General features: G+C 32.9%; 1 protein-coding gene and 1 long non-coding RNA gene across 5 annotated transcripts in view; one reads left to right on the top strand and one right to left on the bottom strand.

The window, feature by feature from the left end:
* Window positions 1-13,772: 13,772 nt before the first annotated feature.
* The window catches only part of LOC131666738 (RNA-binding protein 39), a 591,952-nt gene continuing 580,768 nt past the window's right edge, over window positions 13,773-24,956 (top strand). For 2 of the 4 annotated variants that reach the window (XM_058939621.1, XM_058939637.1), the window contains exon 1: window positions 13,773-14,068. In XM_058939621.1, the coding sequence (XP_058795604.1) occupies window positions 14,058-14,068 (11 nt within the window). In that variant the 5' untranslated portion in view covers window positions 13,773-14,057. Of the gene's footprint in view, window positions 14,074-15,153; window positions 15,258-24,956 lie in introns of those variants that run through there. The other 2 variants (XM_058939627.1, XM_058939647.1) reach the window with 2 other exon arrangements.
* LOC131666758 (uncharacterized) lies at window positions 14,160-17,178 on the bottom strand. Its single transcript, XR_009302129.1, has 3 exons — window positions 16,848-17,178; window positions 16,687-16,773; window positions 14,160-14,481 (listed from the first exon to the last, which is right to left on the bottom strand). It is a non-coding gene; the product is annotated as an uncharacterized LOC131666758 (long non-coding RNA).

Below are 24,956 nucleotides of genomic sequence, written 5' to 3'. Positions count from 1 at the left end.
CTTGTAAATTAAGAAAATTCATTTCTCCAAATTCGCGAATGTTTCTCGAATATTCAAAAACTTCTCGAAGAGAACCCTCCTGCAAAAATAGGCGGGAAAATCTGTGTATAAATACGCCCACACTTGCACAGGCTGAGATTCACTTCTAGCCTTGCAAAGTGAGCGCATGAGTTTGAATAAACTTGGCTAATACCTAAGTTCTTTCTCCCATTGTGATTAACTGAGCAAGACTTTTTCTTACCTATAATTCGATCTCAACTTATAGAACATCTCGCTCAATAAGAAACTTGGGCCGATATATATCCTCTACAAGGAAGACTTTAGCTCTGCTTATGGGACAATTCGCACCATAAGAAACTAGGGCATAGTCTGACTTTCCTTGAAACCTTATTCATATTTGCATATATTTGATTTTTCAATTTATTTTATTGACAATTAGAGTAATTTTAGAAACGAATTCTTACTCATTAACGCAACTAGATACGAGAGTACGAATTATTATTTATAAGTGAGGAACATTTGCGAACATCACAAAGTCCATCTTGCTATCGAAGACTTAAGAATAGTGGAGAAGGAAGTGGATACTACTGGTGATAATTCTCCTAACAAAATAACGTTTTCCGAGCTCTTCTCTCTCTCTTAAAACCTTTACCCCACTACTACTACTACTATACTTTTGTCGAGGCGCCACAACCGCCTATTTTTTCTTGCTTCTTCTTCCACCTCTACACTTTTTTCGAGCCGCTTCGACCGCTTCCGTCTCCTCTTGCTGCTTCTTTTACCTTAATTATATTTTTAGTTTGTTAAGTGCATATACTGTACAATGATTTTTAGTATAGGTTCAAGAATATGATTTATTATTATTATTTGTTTTTTGAATAATGCTCGCGATATTATGCTACTTATGTTAGTTGCATAAGATGTCGTTGGAAGCGTTCTCCATCTCGTGCAAACTGCTGCCACACTCCTTTCCTCGAGTCTTTGTCTTTAATAGGAAGATTGTGAATTTGAACATTATCTTGTAACTATACATGCTTTGAAGCATAAATGCTCTTCTTGCTTCTTTTAATAGGTGCCACGATTAATCAAAAGAGGATAGTATCGCTATAGCTGATTCTTCTTACTGAATGATGGTAGCGCAAGCTATGCAACCTTCTTATAAATATATTCGGACTGAAACGACTGCCTTTATCGGGGACTTACCATTAATTATAGGAATAGTGAGAGCCCCAACCTTCACTCTCACCTGTGAGGTACTTCCTTTCGAATCGTCACTCATGAGTCACCTTTGCAATTAGTCAAAATTCATTGAAAAGGGCTACATTATTGACTCCTTTTACCTATCCACAAAAGGAAATAAGAGGATAGTTAAATAAAGAAAAAAAGATTATTTGAGTAGATATTAATTTTTTTTTAATTATATAGCAGCTATTTACAATAGTGTTATAATACATTAATTATTCATTAATGTTACAATTATTTTTAAAATCAAGATTGAATCAACAATATGAAAAATGAAGAGCCTTCCCTTTTACTGGTTTGGTGTAGGTTTTTCAGCATTTGTTCATCATTTTCAAGAACTATATTTACTCTTTTGGGCAGGAACACCTCGAATTCATCATCAATTGTAATAACAACGCTAAATCCGTATTTCGTTGTTAACCAACTAACTTTAGTAACTTGGTATATAGTATCCTTTGCAAGTTGGGACATCGCCTTCCGGGGAAGGAAAGTTGTCTTTCAAATCTTGTTTATTGATGAGAAATTCATTCTATAAAATAAAAAATCAAAGAATTAATTTATTATTTATTTATTACTAGGGTATTAATGAACTAAAATTATTTAAATGTCTTACTTGTTTCAATGGTTGGTAGTAGATCTACTGGAGGTTGGGGGTAAGACTGCTATTTGAGCGAGAGCTGAGCAACTGTATTGAACAAGAGTGAGCTCTTAGTTTTATTAGTGGCAATCCCACTCTTAAAGCTCAAGCCACCGTCGCCGTTTCCCTCATTTTCAGTATCTGAAACCATTCTCCCAATACACAGACTCTGGTATCCATTGTTTCTCCCTCTTCATTGCTAGTTGTGAGCGACATTTAGTAACTGTCGAAGGAGAAGAATTCTCTCGCTAGTGCTGCCGTCTAGAACCATTTTCTTCAATTTCCGATCTTTTCGCATTGCTGTTTTCTTCTATCACTTTGTCTTTTTCTCTATGCTTCTTACTTCATAGCTGTACAACTCTTTCTTTCATTTTAGCAATTTTGAGAGTTTTATAATGCCCCCATGGAAGTGTGTCTATTATTATCAAAAATACAGCGTTTGCTATCATGAAGGCTTAGTGCTGTCTTTTTCTCTCTTTCTTTTATTACTAGATGTAATTTAGATCGAATTACATTGGGTACGCTTAAATTTCTATTTCGTTTAAACACTTTCGATAATCTCAGTGAGTGATTGTATTTTTTACTCTATGTTTTTTCACTCCTTTTGCCTTTTTCAGAGGCCCCTTATTTGCTATTTCAATACTGTATAGTTTACTTCGTAACACAATGTACTCTCTCATACTAGCAGCATTGCACTCATACTTTCTGACACCTAGAACTTTTTTGATAGCGAGAGGCATACAAAATTGATTATCAACTGGATAGTCTGATGTGTCAAAGTTATCAATGTCTGCTTTCATGATCTCATACATATGAACGTCTTGAATTTCATAAATAAGGCTGTCCGTATCAGTATAGAGTAATTTGTATTTTTCACCAATTTAGCTGCTAAATTTTCATGAAAGATGGAGCTACTATGAAAATTTGGCTGTGCAATTCGAGCTTCAGCGCCATATCTACCAGCACGCTGATTAACTAGTTTGACATCGTTTCTTTTCTTTTCGTTTTTCATCGTTTTTCCATATACTACATTAATCATGAGCTTGTAAAATAATTTTTCAAAGTCATTTTTAGCTTGCTTTCTTTTTTCTGTATTTCAATCCACGTATGGTTTCAGCCATAGTTTTTGTTTGGATTCTAGCGCTCTATATATATTTTTAAATTTAATTCCATATTTGAGAGCTTGTTTTAACGTTCTATAATGAATAACATATCGTTCTTTATCATAAAGCGTTGTTAAAAATTTTTTTGTTTTCATCCAGGTGGTCTAGTATGTTCAGGATAAAGAGGAAGGTCTTTATGATCATCATGTAGCTCTTGTGGATACTTTAGATCTACTTCTAAAATATAGCCAACGTCATTGTCATCGGCAACATTAAAAAAATTTTACTCATCTACATTTGAAACCCATTTAAAGCCCTCATATGGTAGTGATTGAGTCAAAGCCTACCGTAAAGATTTTTCACGGCATAGTACATTAAAATTTATTTGGCTTATCCTCATTGAATTCTTCTCCCATATATTTATTGTTTGCCTTTGAAAATCTAATGCAGCATTGACTAATATCTCCGCAAATATCTTTTTGAATGAATAATATCATATCTATATCTGTTAATAGTTCAAGCTTAATATTTGTATATTTTAACATTGCGTCCTATGTTAATCCAGGGTTAATAATGAGCAGGATCGAGATTATATGCATTCTTACAGGTTGATCGAAAATTTTCGAAAACATTAGTTAGTAGAAGTACATCAGACTTCAGATAGAAATCAGAATGCATTCCTAAATCTATTTTCTTCGAAATGCTGCCGAAAATATTCCATACGTTTTGAGCATGCTCATATTCTTCAATAGGAATATCACTATCAAATAAATATGAAATTTTTCAATGGGTGGTAACTCTGTCTCAGTTAGACTATTTAAATTTTGAATATATTCATATGAAAAAACTCTTTTTCTATTAAGTAAATTGATTTGCCCCGAAGTATAAATTGTCTTTCTGAAATTCCTGCTGTACAATACCTATTTAAGGTAAGTAAGATGCTAATTTATCTAGAGATATGCGCATAAATCGAAAGGAATCGATGAAACGAAAGCTAATTCGACTGTTTGCAACTTCTTTTGTGAAGGATATGTATAGCTCCTTGTTTTCAGCGAGAACAGAGATTTTTCCTTCAAATTCTGAGCTAGTAACAATTTCTGTTATAATAAAATGAGAGTCATAGCCTGTAAAGTTATGAAATACGACTGGTATAAAAGCGGCATTTTTCTAATGCAAATTGCAATGATTGTGAGCTGCACCTCTAATTTTCCTGTTAAATGACAATGATCTCGAACTTTTTTTTTTCTCTTGGAAATATCGATTGCAGATATGATAAGTTTCTGCCGTTATGAATGTCCATTCATTAATAAATGATAAATTCATTTCTATTGTTATATATTTGTTGATGATATATAACTTATATATAGACTTACTAACATCATCATAACGGCATTTTACGTATAATCCGATACTAAAGGCTTCATATTCTTGGAAACAGTATCTCTTAAAATCGAGATTTCTGTTCAGATCTTCTATAGGTTTTAACAAACATTCGAAATCGGCGTATATAACAAATGGAACCTCCTCTTTATGATTACAATTTTTAAATTATAAATGGGATCGTCAGGTAAATTAATCCGACAGTTATTTATTTTGGAATAGTCAACTTCATGAGATTTCAAATTTTCCTCGTTAGTAAAATAATGAAGACAACGTTCACAAAGATAATTTTTTTTAATATGTCGAGTAATTTGACTACGAAGAAGAACAGATAAATGTTGAATTCAAACGTAGTGAGTTTTAAATTTGAGTTTTTCATCCTCTACTGGTATTCGAGGTCTGTTAGTATCTTGTCATCAATGTATTCGTTTTGTATTAAGATTAAGTTCATATGTTTAGGTTGTTTTGATTTTGTTATATAGCACGAAGAGACTTCACATTTCGATCCATAGTTTTTAAGTATATATAAATTTACAGTTATATTATTTTACTTTTCAAATTTAGTTGTACTTTTTGTTTTTACGGGGAAGCTTATACCGTCAAAATTCAGTGCATTCTCATAGAACTTGTACTTATTTACTCTATGAGAATGTTGTTTAACTGAATGAAGGCATGAAAGTATAGCCCATTTAAAACATTCATTGTCTTCATTTTTAACATTTAGACAGGATCTTTTATTATTTAAGTTTGACGGTAATGGAATATATGAGCATGGTTTGAGTAGATTATACTTATTTATATTAATAATGAGTCCAACAATAGTTTTTAATGACCAGCCTGTGTCTCTTTCTTTAAATTCTTCTATTTCTTTAAGTATAATATCTTTAACGTTATTTTTAAATCATCTATTAAGATCAGTAGTTCTATAAATGCAAATATTTTCTGTATTGAAATACTTGATTTGATACTTCTTCTTCTTGCTTTTTCTTTATGATAAATTGTGATGTCATTTTGTATTTATTTTTAAGTTATTGTGAATAGTAAGAAATTGTGGTATTTTAATTTGTAAAAGTTCATTTTTAGCAACTAGAAACTAATTCGATTTTCAAAGGCTGAATGAATTGGCCTCCAAACAAAATTCTCCTGAAATTTCATCCTGAATAGCTGTTAATGGGTGTATATTTCCGCCAACTCTTATAGATTTACTTAAATTAACTTCAATAGAATTCAAATGACAAGCACAAGTTTGACATCTTTGTCGAATTGCTCTACTTAAATCAGGTCGTTTTATATATTCATTAATTGAAATGATAGCATTAATTGCTAGATTTCTCTATCTAATAGAAACATCTATGTCTAAATCATTCGAATGATCATAAGCTTTTCACAACTTTTTAATTGTTTTTTCAATATAAGTGATAGAAGTCATGTTGTTAGTTATTATTTGGTTTATTGTCTTGTAGAGTCACTTGTCTGTAGGTGTATAAAGGATTATTATGATGAGAGGATGGGAAAGGTAGCGAACAACTCTGAAATTAACTGATTCTCAGGTAGTAATTAATATTGATTTGTTTAACAAATCAATAAGAATTCAACTAACTACTAAGGAACTACTTGCAAATGGAGTAAGGTTAGGCAAGCTTAGCTCGCAGGCTGTCTCGAAAGACTGCACTCTTCTGCTAGGCCGAAGTGGCTTATAAAGGCTAAGTGAGGGCGCTACCAGCAAAGTGAGGGTGTTGTCGACAATGTGAGGGCGCTGCAAGCAATACCATTAACTCTGTAGGTATAGAAGGGATAGCTAAATTAAGAGTGGTGACGAACCAACTGTAGCACCCTCTAACTTATTAATTTAGTATTAAGAATTTATATAGATCTGTAAAATAAAAATATAGCCATTATTGCTTTGAGATACGATTCAGTTAACATATCTCAGAGAATAATTGGATTTATAATCTAAAATGAACTATATTTTAGATATTCAAGGCTTTCAGAGTCCTAATAATATTTTTATTTGTAAGGAGTTTGCTTATTTACCAGTATGTTCTAATACTTCACCTACAGTACTACTTTTTAAACGTCCGCATCATTGGCTCAAACTTCCTATCGAATATCAAAATGTCAATAAATGGCTGGAATTATATCATCCTGTTATTTATATTGCAACGGTAATCGATTCATTTAATCGATCCGCTCGCGATTCTGCTTCTCGCGCGATAGTTCGAACAATTAAGAGAGAGAGGGGACGCGCGATCATTTGAATAAGCAGTTACGCCTTAGCTGTTTATGGGAGTTACCGCCGATATTGTTTTGCACCGTGTTTCGTGGTTATTAAAGATTTTCTGGGACAATTACGTGCGTGAGTGCAACAACGGTATTGCAGCAGCAAGTAGCAGCAGTGCAGAAGCAGTTTTGCAGCAGATTAAAGGCAGAGTGAGGCAGCGCAGCTGATAAATAGGAGGGCAGCGGCAGTTGATATATTTCATCAACAATTACGGCTGATCACCGTAATTGCACCGCAGGGTAGGTGCACCTCCCGTCATTATTTCGTGACAAAATACATTTGGTATTTTATCAAACGTGATAGCGATTTTTTGTATTCGCACCGAGCGTTAGTTCGCGGTAAATTTCGAATCTTTTCTCTCTCTCTCTCTCTCACCGAATAATATTCATTGTAAAATCCTATTCGCGTGCGTTAGTCTTTCGGCCCATTAAAGACTGTAGTTTCTTTTATTAATTAAAGTTAATTAATTGCATTCGCCGATTACGTCATTTAATTTTCCCATTAGCTTAAGTAATTTGTAAAAGGCTTAGATTTTAATCCGATTACATCTAGGGGATTAAGCGGATTATGCGTAAAGTCGCCCACACATAAAATTCATCGAGTGTCACAAGGCACGTGACTGAAGGTGAGTTCAACGCCGTTAGATAGAAGACAATTAAGCGAAATCATCTGACGTAAAAGCGAATACACGTACGATCATACGTGTTTAACGGAGCGGTGATTAGCTCTGCATCGTGGGAGTTTGTTCTTAAACAAATTTCTCATTTTTTAGATAACCTCCACCGTTACAATATTTTATTATCGTTAATTAATATTGATTTTATTTGAAATATTTAATATTTTCAATTTTATGGATATATTATAAAAAAATTGTATAGTACCATATAATTTTTTAAATTGTACTATACGTAGTCATTTACACAATTGTAGAAATATTTATGTGAAAGGATTACAAAAAAGCAATAGCTCAAAAAAATTATTCCTAAAAAGTAGGTTTAAATTATTTACAGTAGTAGGTAATTATTAATTTGAATTTAATTATTTTTAAATTACAGAAACATTTTAGATATCGAAACTGAAATGAAATCCTCGCTGTTGGAAGATTTAAGTCTTAAATTTAAATCATCATGCATATATCATAGTCAAAATCGAGAGAATATAGTATGTGCTGCGATTAATACGCAAAGAATATACGATTGGATGATGGAAAGACAAAAACAAACAAAATGAAAAAGGGACGGTACAGTCGAAAGATTTACAGACAACTATAATTTGTTTAAAAATTCAACTGAATGTTTTAAAATAGCTATGTCGGATACTGAATATAAAGATTATAGACAAAGTGTACTCTACTAAATATATAATTAAAAATAATAAATATTAAATAAACAATAAAATGTGAACTTATTTAACTAATATTTAACTAATTACAATAATAAAATACGAGGGGGTTCAATAAGTCTTTACAAAATCCAAGAGATGGCGTTCTTCACGCTTAAATTATGATGTTTTTGGTAAGCAATACTACTAACTAGATATCGTACAAAGTTTCAGCTTAATCTGAGCTTCGGCGTAGATAAAAGGGGGGTCAATAAGTCTTTACAAAATCCAAGAGATGGCGCTTGTTACGCTTAAATTATGATGTTTTTGGTAAGCAATACTACTAACTAGATATCGTACAAATTTTCAGCTCGATTCATTACGTCGTTTTCTTGTGAGCGTTGGTTGAACAAAAAGTTATTGGTTTATTTGAAAAATGGAAAAAACAGACTTTCGAGCGGTGATGAAACATTTTTATTTGAAAGGCCTTACATCAAAAGAAATCACAGTTGAGTTGAACGCCGTTCATGGCAAGTCTGCCCCTATGTTTAAAACTTTTTATAACTGGGTAAATGAATTTAAACGCGGCCGTATAACAACAAGTGATGAACCTCGTTCAGGACGCCCCGTAGAAGTGAGTACGCCCGAAATGGTCAACAAAATCTACGATATGGTGTTGAGTGATAGAAGATTAAAATTGCGAGAATTAGTTGAGGCCATAGGGGTATCAAACGGTACAATCATTTCAATTTTGCATGAATAATTGGGAATGAAAAAAATATCAGTAAGATGGGTGCCGCGTTTGATCACTGTTGAAAACAAACGAACCCGCGTGGTCACCTCTGAGGTTATTATCTTATTACGTCGTAATCCGTACGACTTTTGGCGTCGACTTGTAACTGTAGACGAAACATGACTACACCACTACACTTCTGAAACAAAAGAACAGTCCAAACAATGGATTACCGCAGGAGAACCAGCCCCAAAGAAGGCAAAGACAGTAAAGTCAAATGGCAAGATTATGGCCACGGTTTTCTGGGATGCGTATGGAATCATCTATATCGACTACTTGGAAAAGGGCCAGACGATCACTGGACAATATTATGCGTCATTATTAGGTTAGCTGAAAGAAAAAATGAGATAAAAACGTCTTCACTTAAACAAAAAAAAATGCCTCTTTCCTCAAGACAATGCTCGAGTTCACAAGTGTACAATTTCGATGGTAAAAATTAACGATTTAAAGTTCGAATTAATTGACCATCCACCGTATTCGCCTGATTTGGCTCCCAGTGACTTTTTCTTATTTCCTAACCTCAATAAATGGTTTGACGGACAATGATTCACGTCGAATGAAGAAGTCATCGCCGAAACAAATGCCTATTTTAAGGGTTTTCAGAAATCATATTTTTCTAATGGCTTAAAAAAACTGGAAGGCCGTTTAATAAAATGTATCGACCTTCAAGGAGATTATGTTAAAAAATAAAAAAAATTACATACACAAAACTTGTTTTCCTCCTTTTTGTAAAGACTTATTGACCCTCCCTCATAGTCATGCGTGAAAAGGATAGGATACTCTCTTAGTAGAGACATTAAATCTCGAGGAGTGAATAACTAAGCGATTACAAGAAAAGGTGAATGTATGGGAATAAGATTCTCTCCTAGTAGAGATGTTAAGGAGGAACTGTCGAGCGACTGCCCTCACAGTCTCTAGCATTCTCACGAAAACAACTATGGTAGTAAGTAAAGCTCCCTCAAGGAGAGAGCACACCTTTACTATTATAGCAGTTCATCCCTAAGCCAGAACTATAGACAGCATGTCCTCCCCTCCTCCTTCACGCGTCGTGGTCCAAAGCCACTCTGAGCCAGAACGAGAGAGCGAGAGAGCGAGAGAGAGAGAGAGAGAACGACGCCAAGCCAAGCTGAACACTCGCTCCCCTCCTCCACACGCTCGGGCCTTATACCAAATGTATGTGTGTAGCTAATATACAAAAAAGCATTCTCTAAGGTACATATGGCATTGGCTCTAGTGGTAGAAAGCTAATATGCTAACCCAGGGGAGTCGATTCTCCCGTCTGTCTCTTCATTTTTTTCAATTATCGCTTTCCATTCATTTTCAATGTAGCAATTAAATTATGAATAATATTTATTAACTTTTTAAAATACATTTAAATAACTTATACAGAAAGCAATTAGGTAGTGTCCCTAAGCACTAGGAGCCCTAGAAACCTTCTTCAAAAAATATAAATAATTATTAATATTAATAATAATTATTAACATGAAAGGGTTAAGCCAAAGGGTTACGGACCCCCCCCCCCCCGCAAGGTGGATTGAAAGTTACATTGCTATGCTACTTCTACGGGGAGGGGGGGGCCAATAAGTCTTTACAAAAAGGAGGAAAACAAGTTTTGTGTATGTAATTATTTTTATTTTTTAACATAATCTCCTTGAAGGTCGATACATTTTATTAAACGGCCTTCCAGTTTTTTTAAGCCATTAGAAAAATATGATTTCTGAGAACCCTTAAAATAGGCATTTGTTTCGGCGATGACTTCTTCATTCGACGTGAATCATTGTCCGTCAAACCATTTATTGAGGTTAGGAAATAAGAAAAAGTCACTGGGAGCCAAATCAGGCGAATACGGTGGATGGTCAATTAATTCGAACTTTAAATCGTTAATTTTTACCATCGAAATTGCACACTTGTGAACTCGAGCATTGTCTTGAGGAAAGAGGCATTTTTTTTTGTTCAAGTGAAGACGTTTTTATCTCATTTTTTCTTTCAGCTAACCTAATAATGACGCATAATATTGTCCAGTGATCGTCTGGCCCTTTTCCAAGTAGTCGATATAGATGATTCCATACGCATCCCAGAAAACCGTGGCCATAATCTTACCATTTGACTTTACTGTCTTTGCCTTCTTTGGGGCTGGTTCTCCTGCGGTAATCCATTGTTTGGTCTGTTCTTTGGTTTCAGGAGTGTAGCGGTGTACTCATGTTTCTTCTACAGTTCGCAATTTTAATTTTCTATCACTCAACACCATTTCGTGGATTTTGTTGACTATCTCGGGTGTACTCATTTCTACGGGGCGTCCTGAACGAGGTTCATCTCTTATTGTTATACGGCCGCGTTTAAATTCATTTACCCAGTTATAAACAGTCTTAACACAGGGGCAGACTTACCATGAACGGCGTTCAACTCAACTGTGATTTCTTTGGGTGTAAAGCCTTTCAATTGAAAATGTTTTATCACCGCTCGAAACTCTGTTTTTTCCATTTTTCAAATAAACCAATAACTTTTTGTTCAACCAACGCTCACAAGAAAACGACGTAATGAATCGAGCTGAAACTTTGTACGATATCTAGTTAGTAGTATTGCTTACCAAAAACATCATAATTTAAGCGTAACAAGCGCCATCTCTTGGATTTTGTAAAGACTTATTGACCCCCCCTTTTATCTACGCCGAAGCTCAGATTAGTCTCGCTCGTATTCCGGTCTCGCTGGGGACGTTGCCGGTATCAATTCTGCCGTCAGCCGTATCCTTTACGCGTGTCTTCTCAGAATGCCCTTTTATTTTTCTCAACTATACCTTTTTCAACACAGCTGTACACTTTTATATATTTTCAAGTACAATTCGACATGTAGCCTAGTAGTAAGAGCAAAAGTCTAAAGAAAGAGGTATTTTAACAAATATAGTTTATATTCTCATACTATTTTTTAAAGAATTAAGAAAAATGTAGCATGTCATAAATTGTCAAATTCTAATTAGTTTATTCTTATTTGAGCTCTATAAGTCCATAGGTCATATGGTAAATTTAGTCAATTATAATTTTTGATTGAAACATTTTAAATTCTTTATTATAGCTAAATAATGTCTACTGCGTAATGCTGAATTGAAATTTATAGAGTAAATTGAACAGAATATAAAGAGTTGACTTTGTTATTGTTATAGTCAGCAGTGTGTTTTGACACTTCGGCATTTGGTTCAGACCAATATCTAAATTAAAAAAGAATTAAAAACAATAAATATCAATCTATAAAATTTTAATAATTGAATATACTTTGACACTGTTTCACAATTACTTTCAACTTTTTCAGTGTTAGACTCTGTTTGGACCGAAGTCAACTCTTTACATTCTGTTATATTTGCTCTGGAAATTTTAATTCGGTATTACGCTCTAGATATAATTATCTTATATTTATTTACTCATTTATTGTTAGCTGTTCTAGCTATAATAAAAATTTTAAAATGTTTCAAACAAGAATTATCATTAAACGTAACATATTGTCTTGATTCCCTTATAATTTTTTAAATGATAAATTTTGTAATGATGGAAAGAAGGGAAATAGTAAGAGATGGAAATTCACTTAATTTGCTGAATATAATTAAAATTAAGTGAATTTCCATCTCTCACTATTTCCTTTCTTTCCATTATTTCAAAATTTATCATTTAAAGAATTATCATTTACTAAATTTACGATATAACCTAGATGAATTTATAGAGCTCAATTAAGAATAAACTAATTAGGATTTGATAATTTATGATATGTTTACATTTTTCTTAATTCTTCAAAAAATAGTATGAGAATATAAATTATATTTGTTACAATACCTCTTTCTTAGGACTTTTACTCTTACTACTAGGCTACATGTCGAATTGTACTTGAAAATATATAATCAGTACTTTCCGAGGCTGACATCAATTTAATATGCTGATGACCAAACAATAGCAATATATTGTACAATTGAGAATTTTCTTATTTTCCCTCTTTTAAACAAAACTAATTTAAAACGCGGAATTCGGACACAGTATAATGATAGAACAACCACAAGTGTACAACAGACCTAGATGCGTTACGAATAGGAGAAAAAATCATTACACTTTGCCGGCTGGGGCAAGGGGGGTGAAAAAGTTTGAGATGGTTGACCGAATGAGTTCTTAAAAGTTAGCACTCTGAATCAATTTTTTTAAGATAATAGATAAACTAATCATACCGTTAGATATTTCGTCTAGATAGCAACAACTTTTCTCGTTGCCGTTTGTTGGTTCGTTCACTGGAAATCCCTTGAAATTAATAAAATAAGTCTTGGGTGCTGGCCTTAGCACCCTAACCAAAGTTGCATTAAAACCTAGAAAAAATTGTTTAAAAAAAATTCATACGTAAACCAATCGTTAGTTCGTAAGACGAATTAACGTCACCCATAATAAAATCATGAATAATTTTAAATTCCATCTGCCCATTGATTAGATAATAGGTACTCGTTACTAATGTTACTAGAAAGTTTGATCTGATGCATTAAAGTCAAACAGCTTTAGTAAACAATAAGAGCGGAGGTACCTGAGGTAATTTGGGAAGCATGCGCACTGCTTTGGCATTTGGACGGGAGCCAGTAGTAGTAATAGGTAGAAACAGTTTTTTATTTTTAGTTGTTTAAATAATTAAAATTATTCATGATTTTAATATGGGTGCCGTTAGTTCGTCTTACGAACTAACGATTGGTTTACGTGTGAATTTTTTTTAAACAATTTTTTCTAGGTTTTACCGCAACTTTGGTTTGGGTGCTAAGGCCAGCACCCAAGACTTATTTTATTAATTTCAAAGGATTTCCAGTGGACGAACCAACAAGCGACAACAAGAAAAGTTGTTACTATCATGACGAAATATCTAACGGTATGATTAGATTATCGATTATCTAAAAAAAATTAATTTTGGGTGCTAACTTTTAAGACCCGACCGAATGCTCATTGCTGATAAAGCTGACACAACTAGGAGTCTCTGATAGTTACAGGTTTGCCGATCTGCATACTGGCTTATACATGCTTACTCTTCTATGCATAGTCTCCATGGTCAAATCAGAATCATGTTTGTGTTTTTTGCGGTTCAAATTGTTTTCATCTTATAACATATCGTATCTTTAAGTTATACGTCAACACAATATTATTACTATGTTTAGTAATAGAAAACGTTAAAATTACACCTCAAAAAATAGATGATGTAAAATGTAATTCTATGTTTTATTTACATTATTGTTTAGAATCTGGATGTATGCTGAGTAGGCATTAGTTTGTTATTGATGTGTACTAGCATCAAAGAATGATAAAACAGTAAGGTTATAAACATTTAATTATTCTTAATTTAATTAATAAGTTCAAAAAATTTATTTATTCTCAATAAAAATTGTTCCATAGGGTTTAATGTATCCAAGTTACATTTGCTGTAGGTAGTTAGATTTAGAAAAATTACTGTTCAATGTTAAAAAGAGTAGATATTGCATTGACGAATATATTTTTAATTTATTAAATTACATTAATTATTCAACAAAATTAAATTATTATCTAGACTAATACTTGAATATCATAAGAAACATTTTGAATAGAATTTTCATTCTGGTTTGAACATATTTTCTACTCATATTGTTCTTAATTACTGAATTTACTTACTAATCTGATACCAATACTTTATGTCTTGGAAATAAGTTTTATGACTTTTTATAACTGATGTGTGAATAATCATTTATCTGAAATAAAAATAAGATATTTAATTCAAATTTCTAAAGAATAAAATTCTTTTAAAAATTGAGTTAGAATAATGTATAGTAAGAAATATCAAAAATTGAGTACTAAAAAAAGTCAAATAATAAATGTAATGATTTAATTTTTTGTATATCTAAAAAATATGAATTTTTTTCACAATTAAAAAAATGTAATTTAGAAAGGGGAATAGAACCAAGGTCAATTTCATTCTTAAATTCCTAAGAAGTTACTTACAAAAACTGATCGTTCAAGATCAGGAGTATTTTAATATACATAAAAAAATTGTTTACTCATATTTAGAAATATCTGTTCTGTTGATTGTCTTCAGTAAATAATTTTATTAAGAAAAGTTTATATAAAGTAAATCTCAATTTATCGCATTGAATTACCTTAAAGATTTTATTAATAATTCTAATTGAAAAGAAATATATTGATTATGTCATTTAAATATAAAAATTAAATTTTTGATTTATAAATCATAAAAGAATACTGAAATTCATAAATAAAAAAAAAAAAAAAATACTGAAATTTCTTGAAATTAATTTCAAAATTTTTTAATATTGTTAAATTCTTGTATCTTTATTAGTCATGATAAATATATAACAATATTTTTATTTTACAAAGTTTTCTTTAATTACAGTACTGGAGTCCCAGAATTACTGGACTCAGTGAGTGATTTTCTTCAAATTTTTTAGATCCATGTAAATATTTTTAACTCATTGAACCACAACTGCAAGTTATTAATTGATGGTAATAGTATGTAAGTACATTGTACTTTATTATTAATGAAAATCACTCCTGATTTTTCTTATTATGAGTCTCTAGTCACTTAATTAAGAAAATCTGGGTACAAATAATTATGAAAGAGATAAATTGTATCTGAATTGTGTTGACATTATATGAAATGAACAATAAGCAGATGTGTGGCTGTTATTCTCATAATTATGAAAGCATGATCATTAACATAAAATATCGAATTGATTAATACATACTAAAGCAAAGACATTAAGTTGAGGATAGATATATTGAATTATATTCAAAAGACAGGTATTTTTTAAAAGCTCAGCGTATAAAAGTTCCATTATTGCAATGAGTGATGTTTACTATATATATATATATATATATATATGCGAAAGTGAATAAAAATTTTAATAGTTAATAGTTTGATGGCATAAGATTATTTCATAAACTGTTATCAGCTAATATTTTAATTTTACTAATTAGTTAAATGAAATAATTTTTTTTTTCCAAAAAAATTAAAATTAAATATCTTCTTTAGTCTATATTATCTTGCCAAATAGAGTAAGATGAATATTAGGTTAGATCCTGATAAACCAAAATGTTTGAATGATTGTTGAAATGATTCATGCAGATCTTATATAATTAATAGTATTGTGTGTGTGTACGTGTATGTAAAAATTGTGTAATGAATATCAAAAATATATATATATATATATATTTACGTAAAAAATAAATGTAATAATTATTTATATAATAAATATTTATGTTAATATATATGTTTGTGCTATAAATTTAAAATACAATAAGGTTTGATACCATTTTTTTGAAGTTTTAGCTTATGAGGAAATATATCATCAAAACTTAAATAGTATATTACAATAATCTTAAAGCTATACCCCCATATAGTATGAAATATTGCACTGAAAAATTCACTGAAATATTTCAGAAAACTTTACAGAAACATTGCAACAATTATTTTATGAAAAATTTTTGGAATATTGATAAAAACATGTTGTGAAATATTAGCGCAAGCCATCAGAAATGTTTTTCTGCAATATTGTATAAAAATATTCCGAGAAATGCTTCGGCAATGTTTATAGAAACATTCCATAAAACATCAGCGAAACATAGCAGAAGCGATTTGTACAATATTTCAGAAAAATTGTAGTAATCTTTTAAATAACATTTTTCAAAATATTTCCTAAAGATTTCGGAAACTTTGTAACGAAATGTTACAGTCTTTTCTTTAGGAAATATTTTATTAAATATCTTAGAAAGATTTCTTAAAATATTTTTGTAATATATTTTGGAATAATTTTGTTATTATTTTCAACGATAGTTTTTAAAAGATTAATAATTAGAAAATTAATTAATAATATAATTAATGTTATTTAATAATTATTTTCCAAAGTTGTAAAATTTTTATTGGTGTTCAAATATTAAGTTACCTCTAAGTGTTGCAATAGTGTTGTTGGTTAAGTATCAGCGAGATACCCCTTGCGTCCGGGGTTCCATTCATGTTGCGAGCCAAACTTCTGCGATTGTAAATTTTTAATTAAATTAAATTGATATAGAATATTATAAATAAATATAATAATGTAATACTAACATAATTAATATATAAATATCTATTCTGTAAAAACTGTACCAAAAGATTTCACAAAAATTTCCTGATAATTTTGTAAAACTTATATGAAATGTTTCATGAAATCTTTCTGTTCGATATTTTTGTAGTTGTTGTCGCACAAGTACACAAATATACATTTATAAGTCCGTACAAGGGAGGTTACAGAAATGTTTCAATGAAATATTACTGACATGTTTCGAACCTTTCATGAAACTGCAGAAAACTTGCAGCTACGTTTAACGCTGTGTGGGCACCGCTTAAATATACAGGAAAAAGGGTATTACTTTATAATATACTAGAAGTTCATCGCGCGCTACGCGCATTGTAAATCGATATTTCAATTATACATTGTTATATAAAAATTTCATAATATTTCATTAATTAAGTATTCATGTAAATATTAAACAAATTGTAAGTAAGTAAGGCCATACAATATAATTAACAGTACGTATTTTCAAAATTTAATTAATCTTGAAATAATTCCTTGTAAACGTAATTTTTTACTTTATTCGAATGTATTTGGCTTCCAAAATAGATTTTTATAGAATTAATCATCCACGATCTAACACGAAAGAATGCTACATACAATTGCCCATGACTAAAAACATCTTTTCGTAAATCAACGACAACTTTTCGGAAGGTTTGCCCTTGAGCTTTGTTAATAGTCATAGCAAATGCTAATTTAACTGGGAACTGTCTCCTTTTAAAGGCAAACGGATATTCGTTTTCACAATATAAAGTAATGCGGTTCAAGAAAACTATTTGTCCTGTTTTATCACCCGTTAAAATTTTACATTTTATTAAATGATTTGATAAATTTATTACTTGCAACCTTGTACCATTACATAGACCTTCATTAATGCTGATATTTCTTATTAACATTACGAAACATTTTTTTTTAAATGTAATTTGTAAGGTGGGTTTAAAGCATTCAAATGTTCCGGCATAATATCATCGAATTCACCATTATTATTGTTTATGATAGTATCAATAGCAGTATAAAAGCGTTGCTCTGTGTCATCTAATAAATCCGTGATTTGTCTATTGATCTTATCTTTGAGCTAAACTGACCAATCAAAATCAATACGTCAGAACTCAAACTAACCAATCAAAAGCAATAGAGGCTTCACTCTTCATCATTCTCTCTTTTAACAGGGATCATGAGAAATGCTTTTATACAAACTACAATTTAGTTACTTTAGTTTTATTGTATTTTGGTTTCTGACAATAATATATTTACTTATGTGACGTCTAGTAATGAATCACAGACCTGTGCTTAGATCTCCACTAGAGTCTAGGAAACAGAAAAATCTCAGACCTGTGTTCAGATCTCTCGTATTTCCCGTAGTTTTCAGGACGACTGGCAAGGTCGTTTCTTAGTTTACTTTTTCTACAAGTTATACGCAGTTAAGCGCCTTTCAAAACTTGTAATCAATGGTCGCATATGAAGAAAAGAGTAACGATTTTTAAGTAGCAAGCATCCAAAACTTATCCCTAGACCCTTGCGTTTCACTTCACCAAGCCCAAACCTATGCTGATCAAGGTGAAGTAAATAGATATAATTCGCGAATGTCTAATTGAAAGAGATAGCGTTTAGAGAACTAGAAATTATTTAAGACAGTTACTAACTTTTTTTTTCCACTGATTCGGTTCATTCTATTCAGCTTTGCGCGTTATTTTCTATTTTTAATTTTTTTTGATCATTTGAACAATTGGCTGGGTTCTCTTTCTACTGCTCGGCTTCATAGTTTCTTAACGGCTGAGAGTTATTGGCCGCTTGATAGTGGAGCTCCAGAGTGAGCTCTAGTGCCTCTTTCAGAGGCGCGCACGGCCTTTTTAACCCTTGGGAGATGGCAGGCGGAAAATCCCTTCTTCGGGCCCATTGCTGCAGGAGACTATGAAGTTAGCTCCGATTTTTCGGATTGGTCTTTCGGTTTTCTTATCCAAAATTTGAATCCTAATTGGCAAGAGGACGTGATTTTTCGGGGAGGTCGGTACATGACTTCGTAAACTTGGGCCTGTTTCTCGAGAGATAGCTCTTCGAGTATCGCTTTCTTATGTTTCGTTATGTCTTTATTAATAACAAGACACACAAAGCTTTTATATGGTTTAAATATGCAAAACTTATTTTAATTTATAATTATTACAGAATATGTCAATACAAGTCGAAGAATTATTCTTTATATAGCAAATAGGTAGTTTACAACTTTTCTCTTATAATTAACGAATATTAAATGGTAAAAGAAACTTAATTTGTCTAATCTGTGTCATTTCGATTGATATTATGATCATTGATATCGTAATAATGATGTCGAGCAGAACGGAGCCACCCGACGCAGCTACCTCGCTAACAAAATACTATAAATGTTATCCGAATACCAAAGTAGGTGCGGTAGTATGACTAGTGTGGGGGAATTTTTAACATACCAATGAAATTGTTCTTAAATTAAATCAAGACCATCCGATAAATATTATGAAGAGTTCGTTTGTGATCTGCCATAAACATCTGGACTTTGCCATAACCTCCATTGTACCATATGGAGAGCTCAGTGACAATGCAAGGAAATTCATCGCCTAACTAAAACTCATAAGTAGAGAAGAAATTAAATAAGAAATACTAAATTAAATAGTTTATGAAAAAACCTTGAAAATGGACAAGAAATAGAAACACCTACTTTTGAAGAGTATGATGAGGTTCATGCACTAAAAATAGAAAATAATTTGCATAAAGAACTACATAAGGAATTAAAGAAAAAAATGCACTGTTGAACGAATTATTAACAAAAGAGACAAAACAAACCAATAAATACTTTCATCAAAACTTTTGCTGAAGTAATAACCACACCCAAACTAAAAAGTAAAAGAGCCCAGACTGGTTGTTAAAAAGACCAATACTAATGATACTACTAATTTCGAAAATGTTGCTCATTACCTAATAGAAGATAAAACTATTCAAACAAGAAAAATCCATTCCAAAAATAATGAATTAATCATAATAAACTACATAAATGAAGAAAGTATTAACTCTATTGAAAAAACTCTTACGAGAAAATTACCGTCGACAATAAAAATTGATAAAATTGACAAATTGAAAAATCAACTGTAAAAGTAACGGGTATTCTCAAAGTTTTCACAACAAATAAGAAAGATATTGAATCAGACATTAACCAAAGAAACTTTAATCAGTATGATGAAAAATGTAAAGTATTACATGTTTATACTAATGATAAGACTCAATCAGTAACTGCAATAATTGAAGTAACTCCAAATTTATACAAGCACATCAAAGAAAGCAATAATAGACTATTTATCGGCTGTTAAAATTGTAGAGTTTTTGACATTATAAATACAACTTATTGCTACAAGTGTTCAAAATTTGACCACAATGGCAGTAGATGCAGAAACAAAGCCACGTGCATGAAATGCGCTGACAATCACACAGCTCGCAGGTGCAACAAAGATACACTTACGTGTCTAAATTGCACTTATTATAACAAAAAATTCCAAACAAATTGCAATGATAAACATTGTGCTAATGATAGCCACAACTGTGAAATACTCAAAGATAAAATAAAAAAATATATTGAAATGACAGATTATCTTATTCAATAGATTTATCAACGGTACTTTGGCAAAACAGAGCGCACTACAGCACAACAAAGGATAACTAATTTAAGACTTAGAATACCAAGCAATGCATGGTTCGCTTCCCTATCGACGTCAAGTCCAACGGATAAACAAGCAAACAGTAAGAAGAAACATGAATAATAATAGTGAAAATAATGTACTTACCAAAGAAAAAACAATTACATATATATTAGAGGCTTGAATGCAAATTACAATAAATTAATAGTTTTCATTACACTTGTAATGCGGTACATTACAAGGTTTTTCCTGAGCGTTGCATTGTTTGCAACACCTCAGGAAAGCCATTTCCGTCCCTTGCCGCTCCGTAACCAGTTGCACAAAATGAAAACAAACGCGCCCTAAAAGAAACAATTAACCTTTTTCATGCCCGAACAACAAAACCGGAGTTATTGGCGAAACAAGCTCGACGAACGCGATCCGACGGACACTCAGAAAAAAAGGAGCGCACCACGGAATAAGAGAGCGCACGCACACACTCACTCACGACCACGTGTTGCCGACTGGAGAAAGAAAAACGGGAAACTTCACTGGGAAATGCAATGGAAATGCATGTTGATGACACATGCAGATCCGTTACACTCCCAGCCACTAACACCAACACTCACGAAACACTGAAACACGTGGGGCGAGCAGAAAATCGCCGATGAAGTGGCAGTCGGCAATCAGCTGTGTCGGGCTACCGAACACCATCGGCGACATCCTGAGCGCCACACACACTCACAACGATATACACACACAAACACCCGGGAACACGTCACCTGACCGACACGGGAGCGCCCGAGGAGGCGCTCCAAAGACCGTTACGGAAACATGAGGTACACGCGCGAGAGAGCAAGCGGCCATTTTGAAGCGCCGAGATAAACTGAGCATGAGCGAGCGAGACCGACTGAGAGCGAGCGAGACAGAGCGAGACAGAGCGAGCGAGATAGACTAAATAAAAACGAGCAAGACAGACTAAGAGTGAGCGAGCGAGACAGAGCGAGCAAAATAGACTAAACAAGAGCAAGCGAGACAGATTATATGAAATGATGAACAGAATTTTATGTAAATGCGAAGATGGGGGCGCTACAGTTGAGATGACTTATATTATATATTTATTCGTAACTAACTAAAATTAAAATTAAAAATGAACATGAAAGAAATACCGAATTATGAAAATTCGCATGCGACCGACACACCCTCTATTATAATAGCGAGTGACAAATACTCTGATAAATTTAATCGTTAAATTAACCGACAGTATTCGAACTTCTGACAAAATTCGCTGGTGACGTCACGACCAATAAGCGAATTAGAATAAAATTTGATTTCCGTCCGCATAGAAAAATAGATAAGAGTAGGGGTAGATCTTTCCCATCAATTAATGCTAGTTAACTTAGTGGGGGAGGGGGGGGGGGATAAATAACGACGAAACTAGAAGAATCAAGGAGGGCGCTGTATCTTTCTAATTTACATATGGACCAATGATGAAATATTCGGAGGGCGCTACCGATATCCGAATTAGCATACCGACCAATAATAGTATTTCTTCTCGGAAAAAGGAGAAGAAAAGCGATCTTTGACCGCGAAAAGCCGATTCTCGTCCATTTTGCCGCTGTTCTTCTAGCCAGAAGGAGTGGTTGTGCCACCATACTTCTCGTTTAGCAGGATTAATTGCGCTAACACCTTTTTTCACGCTAATTTCGTTCGCCGAATCTAAGCAGGAAAACCGTAAGTAGGCAAAGTGCCACTCATTAGTAATAATCGCGGAGTGCGGGAGTGGATTTCTCGGTGCAGTAGGTCGTCGCGACGCATGGATTTGCGCTGACCTTTCCGCCATTTCGTAGAATTGAACGTGAGTGTTAGGATCAGACGAATTAAAATCAGTGATTAAGTTATTCGCGCTGACCTTTCGCCAATAGTAGTTATTGCGAATGTAGGCTCAGACGAATAAAATCATCAGTGATCCTGTTATTTGCGCTGACCTTTCCGCCATTTCGTAGAATCGAACGCGTGAGTGTTAGGATCAGACAAAGAGAATCCGTGATTTAGTTATTTGCGCTGACCTTTCGCCAAAATATTAGTTATTGCAGGTGTTACGATCAGACAAAGAGAATCCGTGTTTAAATAGTTCGCGCTGACCTTTCGCCAAAATAGTAGTTTATTGCGAATGTTAGGCTTAGACGAATAAAATCAGTGATCCAATTATTCACGCTGATCATTGCGCTATTTTCGTCAATCAAAGACCGATCGGGAGAATATTAGTATTTCTATTACTTCATGTCCTTGCTATTACGTATAATTATGCAGAATCATATTGACCCTAATTAATCAGACCACATGCATATGAATTATGAAATAAGTCAATAAAAGTGATTAATTGTTCTTTGTAAAAATTTTTGCTTCTTGTTACCCTGCCTTATTTGCATGCTGATTATTTTCAGCCATGAACGGGTAACACTGGTTCGTATATTTTCGGTTCCCATGATAGGATAGGTAACATACGCGCGAATTCAAACGGACTTCCGATCTGAAATAAGGAGTCATCATCTGAGCTGCCGGCATATCATAAGCGAGGAGACAAAGAGGAAACGAATTGTTGGATACCGAGGCCTGGAGTAGAGGAGATCGCGAGTACCCACCCGTTTGCCCACCCTGCGCAGTCGCCGTGAAAGCAAACCGGGATACGCAACGACCTTTAGGCCCTATCCCCGACGATCGCCCTAGTCAAACGGCGGTCGGGCGCCCTAAATAACCGAGGGTAAAAAGCTAAACAGACCTTGTGGCGGGAGAGATTCGGTAGCGCGGTTAAGACCCCCGAAATTCTCCGCCACACACTTTACAATTTACTATTGAAACTTTACAACTTCCTATTGAAATCGAATAAAATAACATTTTTGAGATACGGAAATTTTTCTTATTTCAATTATTAATAGATAATTATGGCTTCCTGAAAACTATAATCGAGCTCTTATACTGAAAATTATTTTAGTCAGAAAATAAAGAAAACACTAAGAGAATATCCGTAATATTAAATGGGATTTAATCAATTTTGTAAGTTACTATTACAGTAAATCAAATAGGGATTTTTCTAATAACCATCGTACCATAATGCGCATCTTTTTAAGATATATTATTTATCCAGTTCAACCCTTAGAAGAACAAAAGCACTGATAAATAATTTCATGTTTTAAGCTAAAACAACAATAAAACAACAATAATGCATTTTATAATAACTCTTAGAAGTTCTTGGATTTTTCTAAATGTTTATAATAGTTAATTATTGAATTATTGTAATTTATAGTTATTATAATTCCCTCACTATTAAATAATCACCATGTATCGATAAAATTAACTAAGTCTATTACGATTTTGTGTAAATAATTATAAACCATAGCGTCACTCTTGCTCTTGAAAGTGGCACTCCAAGAGCCATCTCTGGAGAAAAAGGCCCAAGTTAAGAAAGGACCGCCCTATCTCTGTCTGAAAACTCACGCCCTCCGACCAATTACAGATACCAAATCGGATAAGAAAATTTTTCCCACCAATACAAAAAATTTAATCGTCATTATGTCATGGGCCAGAAGAAGGAAATTTCCACCCAACCACCCATTGCTTATAAAAAGCTTTGTAAATACCACGGGACCAGTGCTGGATGAAACACAGAAGAATAAAAAAATTTTGAGAAGAATCAGTAGTGCAAAAAAGTCAGCCCAAGAAGTCAGCCCAAGCAGAGTCAGCCGAAGTGTATCCAGAATTTAGAGAGAGATAGAAGTCAAAGAGCAGAGAGAACACATCCTATCGTAGAGTAATCTAATAAAATAAAAAGTAAGTGAATTGTGTATGTGGCTATCTTTTCTTTTCTTTCTTTCCTTTTTTCTCTTTCTATCTCATTTTTCTTTCTTTCTAGAAATTAATTAAGCGTGAGTCTGACGAATTTCCCTTAGAATCCCTTACGAACACATTAACCCATTAACGACCAAAGAGGTCAGTTTTTGGACATATTTTTGATCGCAAAATTCATTTGTAAAACGAAACAATAAATTGATCCAGGGTACCATACCTTATGTTTTTGGGTGTGCTGAATCTAAATCCGGGCTCGATCGAGAAGTGCTGTTTCTTCTGAATCTGTAAGTGAATCTGAATCATGCACCACAGACGATGATGAAAATTGCATGATACCAAATGCAGAATATTCTGGTTCGTCAGATTCTGAAAATGATTCAGATAGTGATTCAGATAATTACCGTGATGAAAAAATACCAGAATTCACTTCCAGATTCAGAAGAAACAGCACTTCTCGATCTTTTTCGAGGCATTGCTAATATAAACACGAAAGTGTTAAGAAAATCTCCTAATTTCAAAGGATAAATTTGAATAACTTTTGAGTTGAAAAACCACGTTATGTTTATCGACTTCAATCGATCTGCCCAAATAGGTTTTGGTAAAACTTTTCTAAGAGAA

This window comes from Phymastichus coffea, unplaced genomic scaffold (genome assembly GCF_024137745.1).
Source record: "Phymastichus coffea isolate CEN01 unplaced genomic scaffold, Cenicafe_Pcof_1.1 PCOF00004, whole genome shotgun sequence".
NCBI classification, from domain to species: Eukaryota; Metazoa; Arthropoda; class Insecta; order Hymenoptera; family Eulophidae; genus Phymastichus; species Phymastichus coffea.
This window is presented reverse-complemented; position numbering and strand designations above follow the sequence as displayed.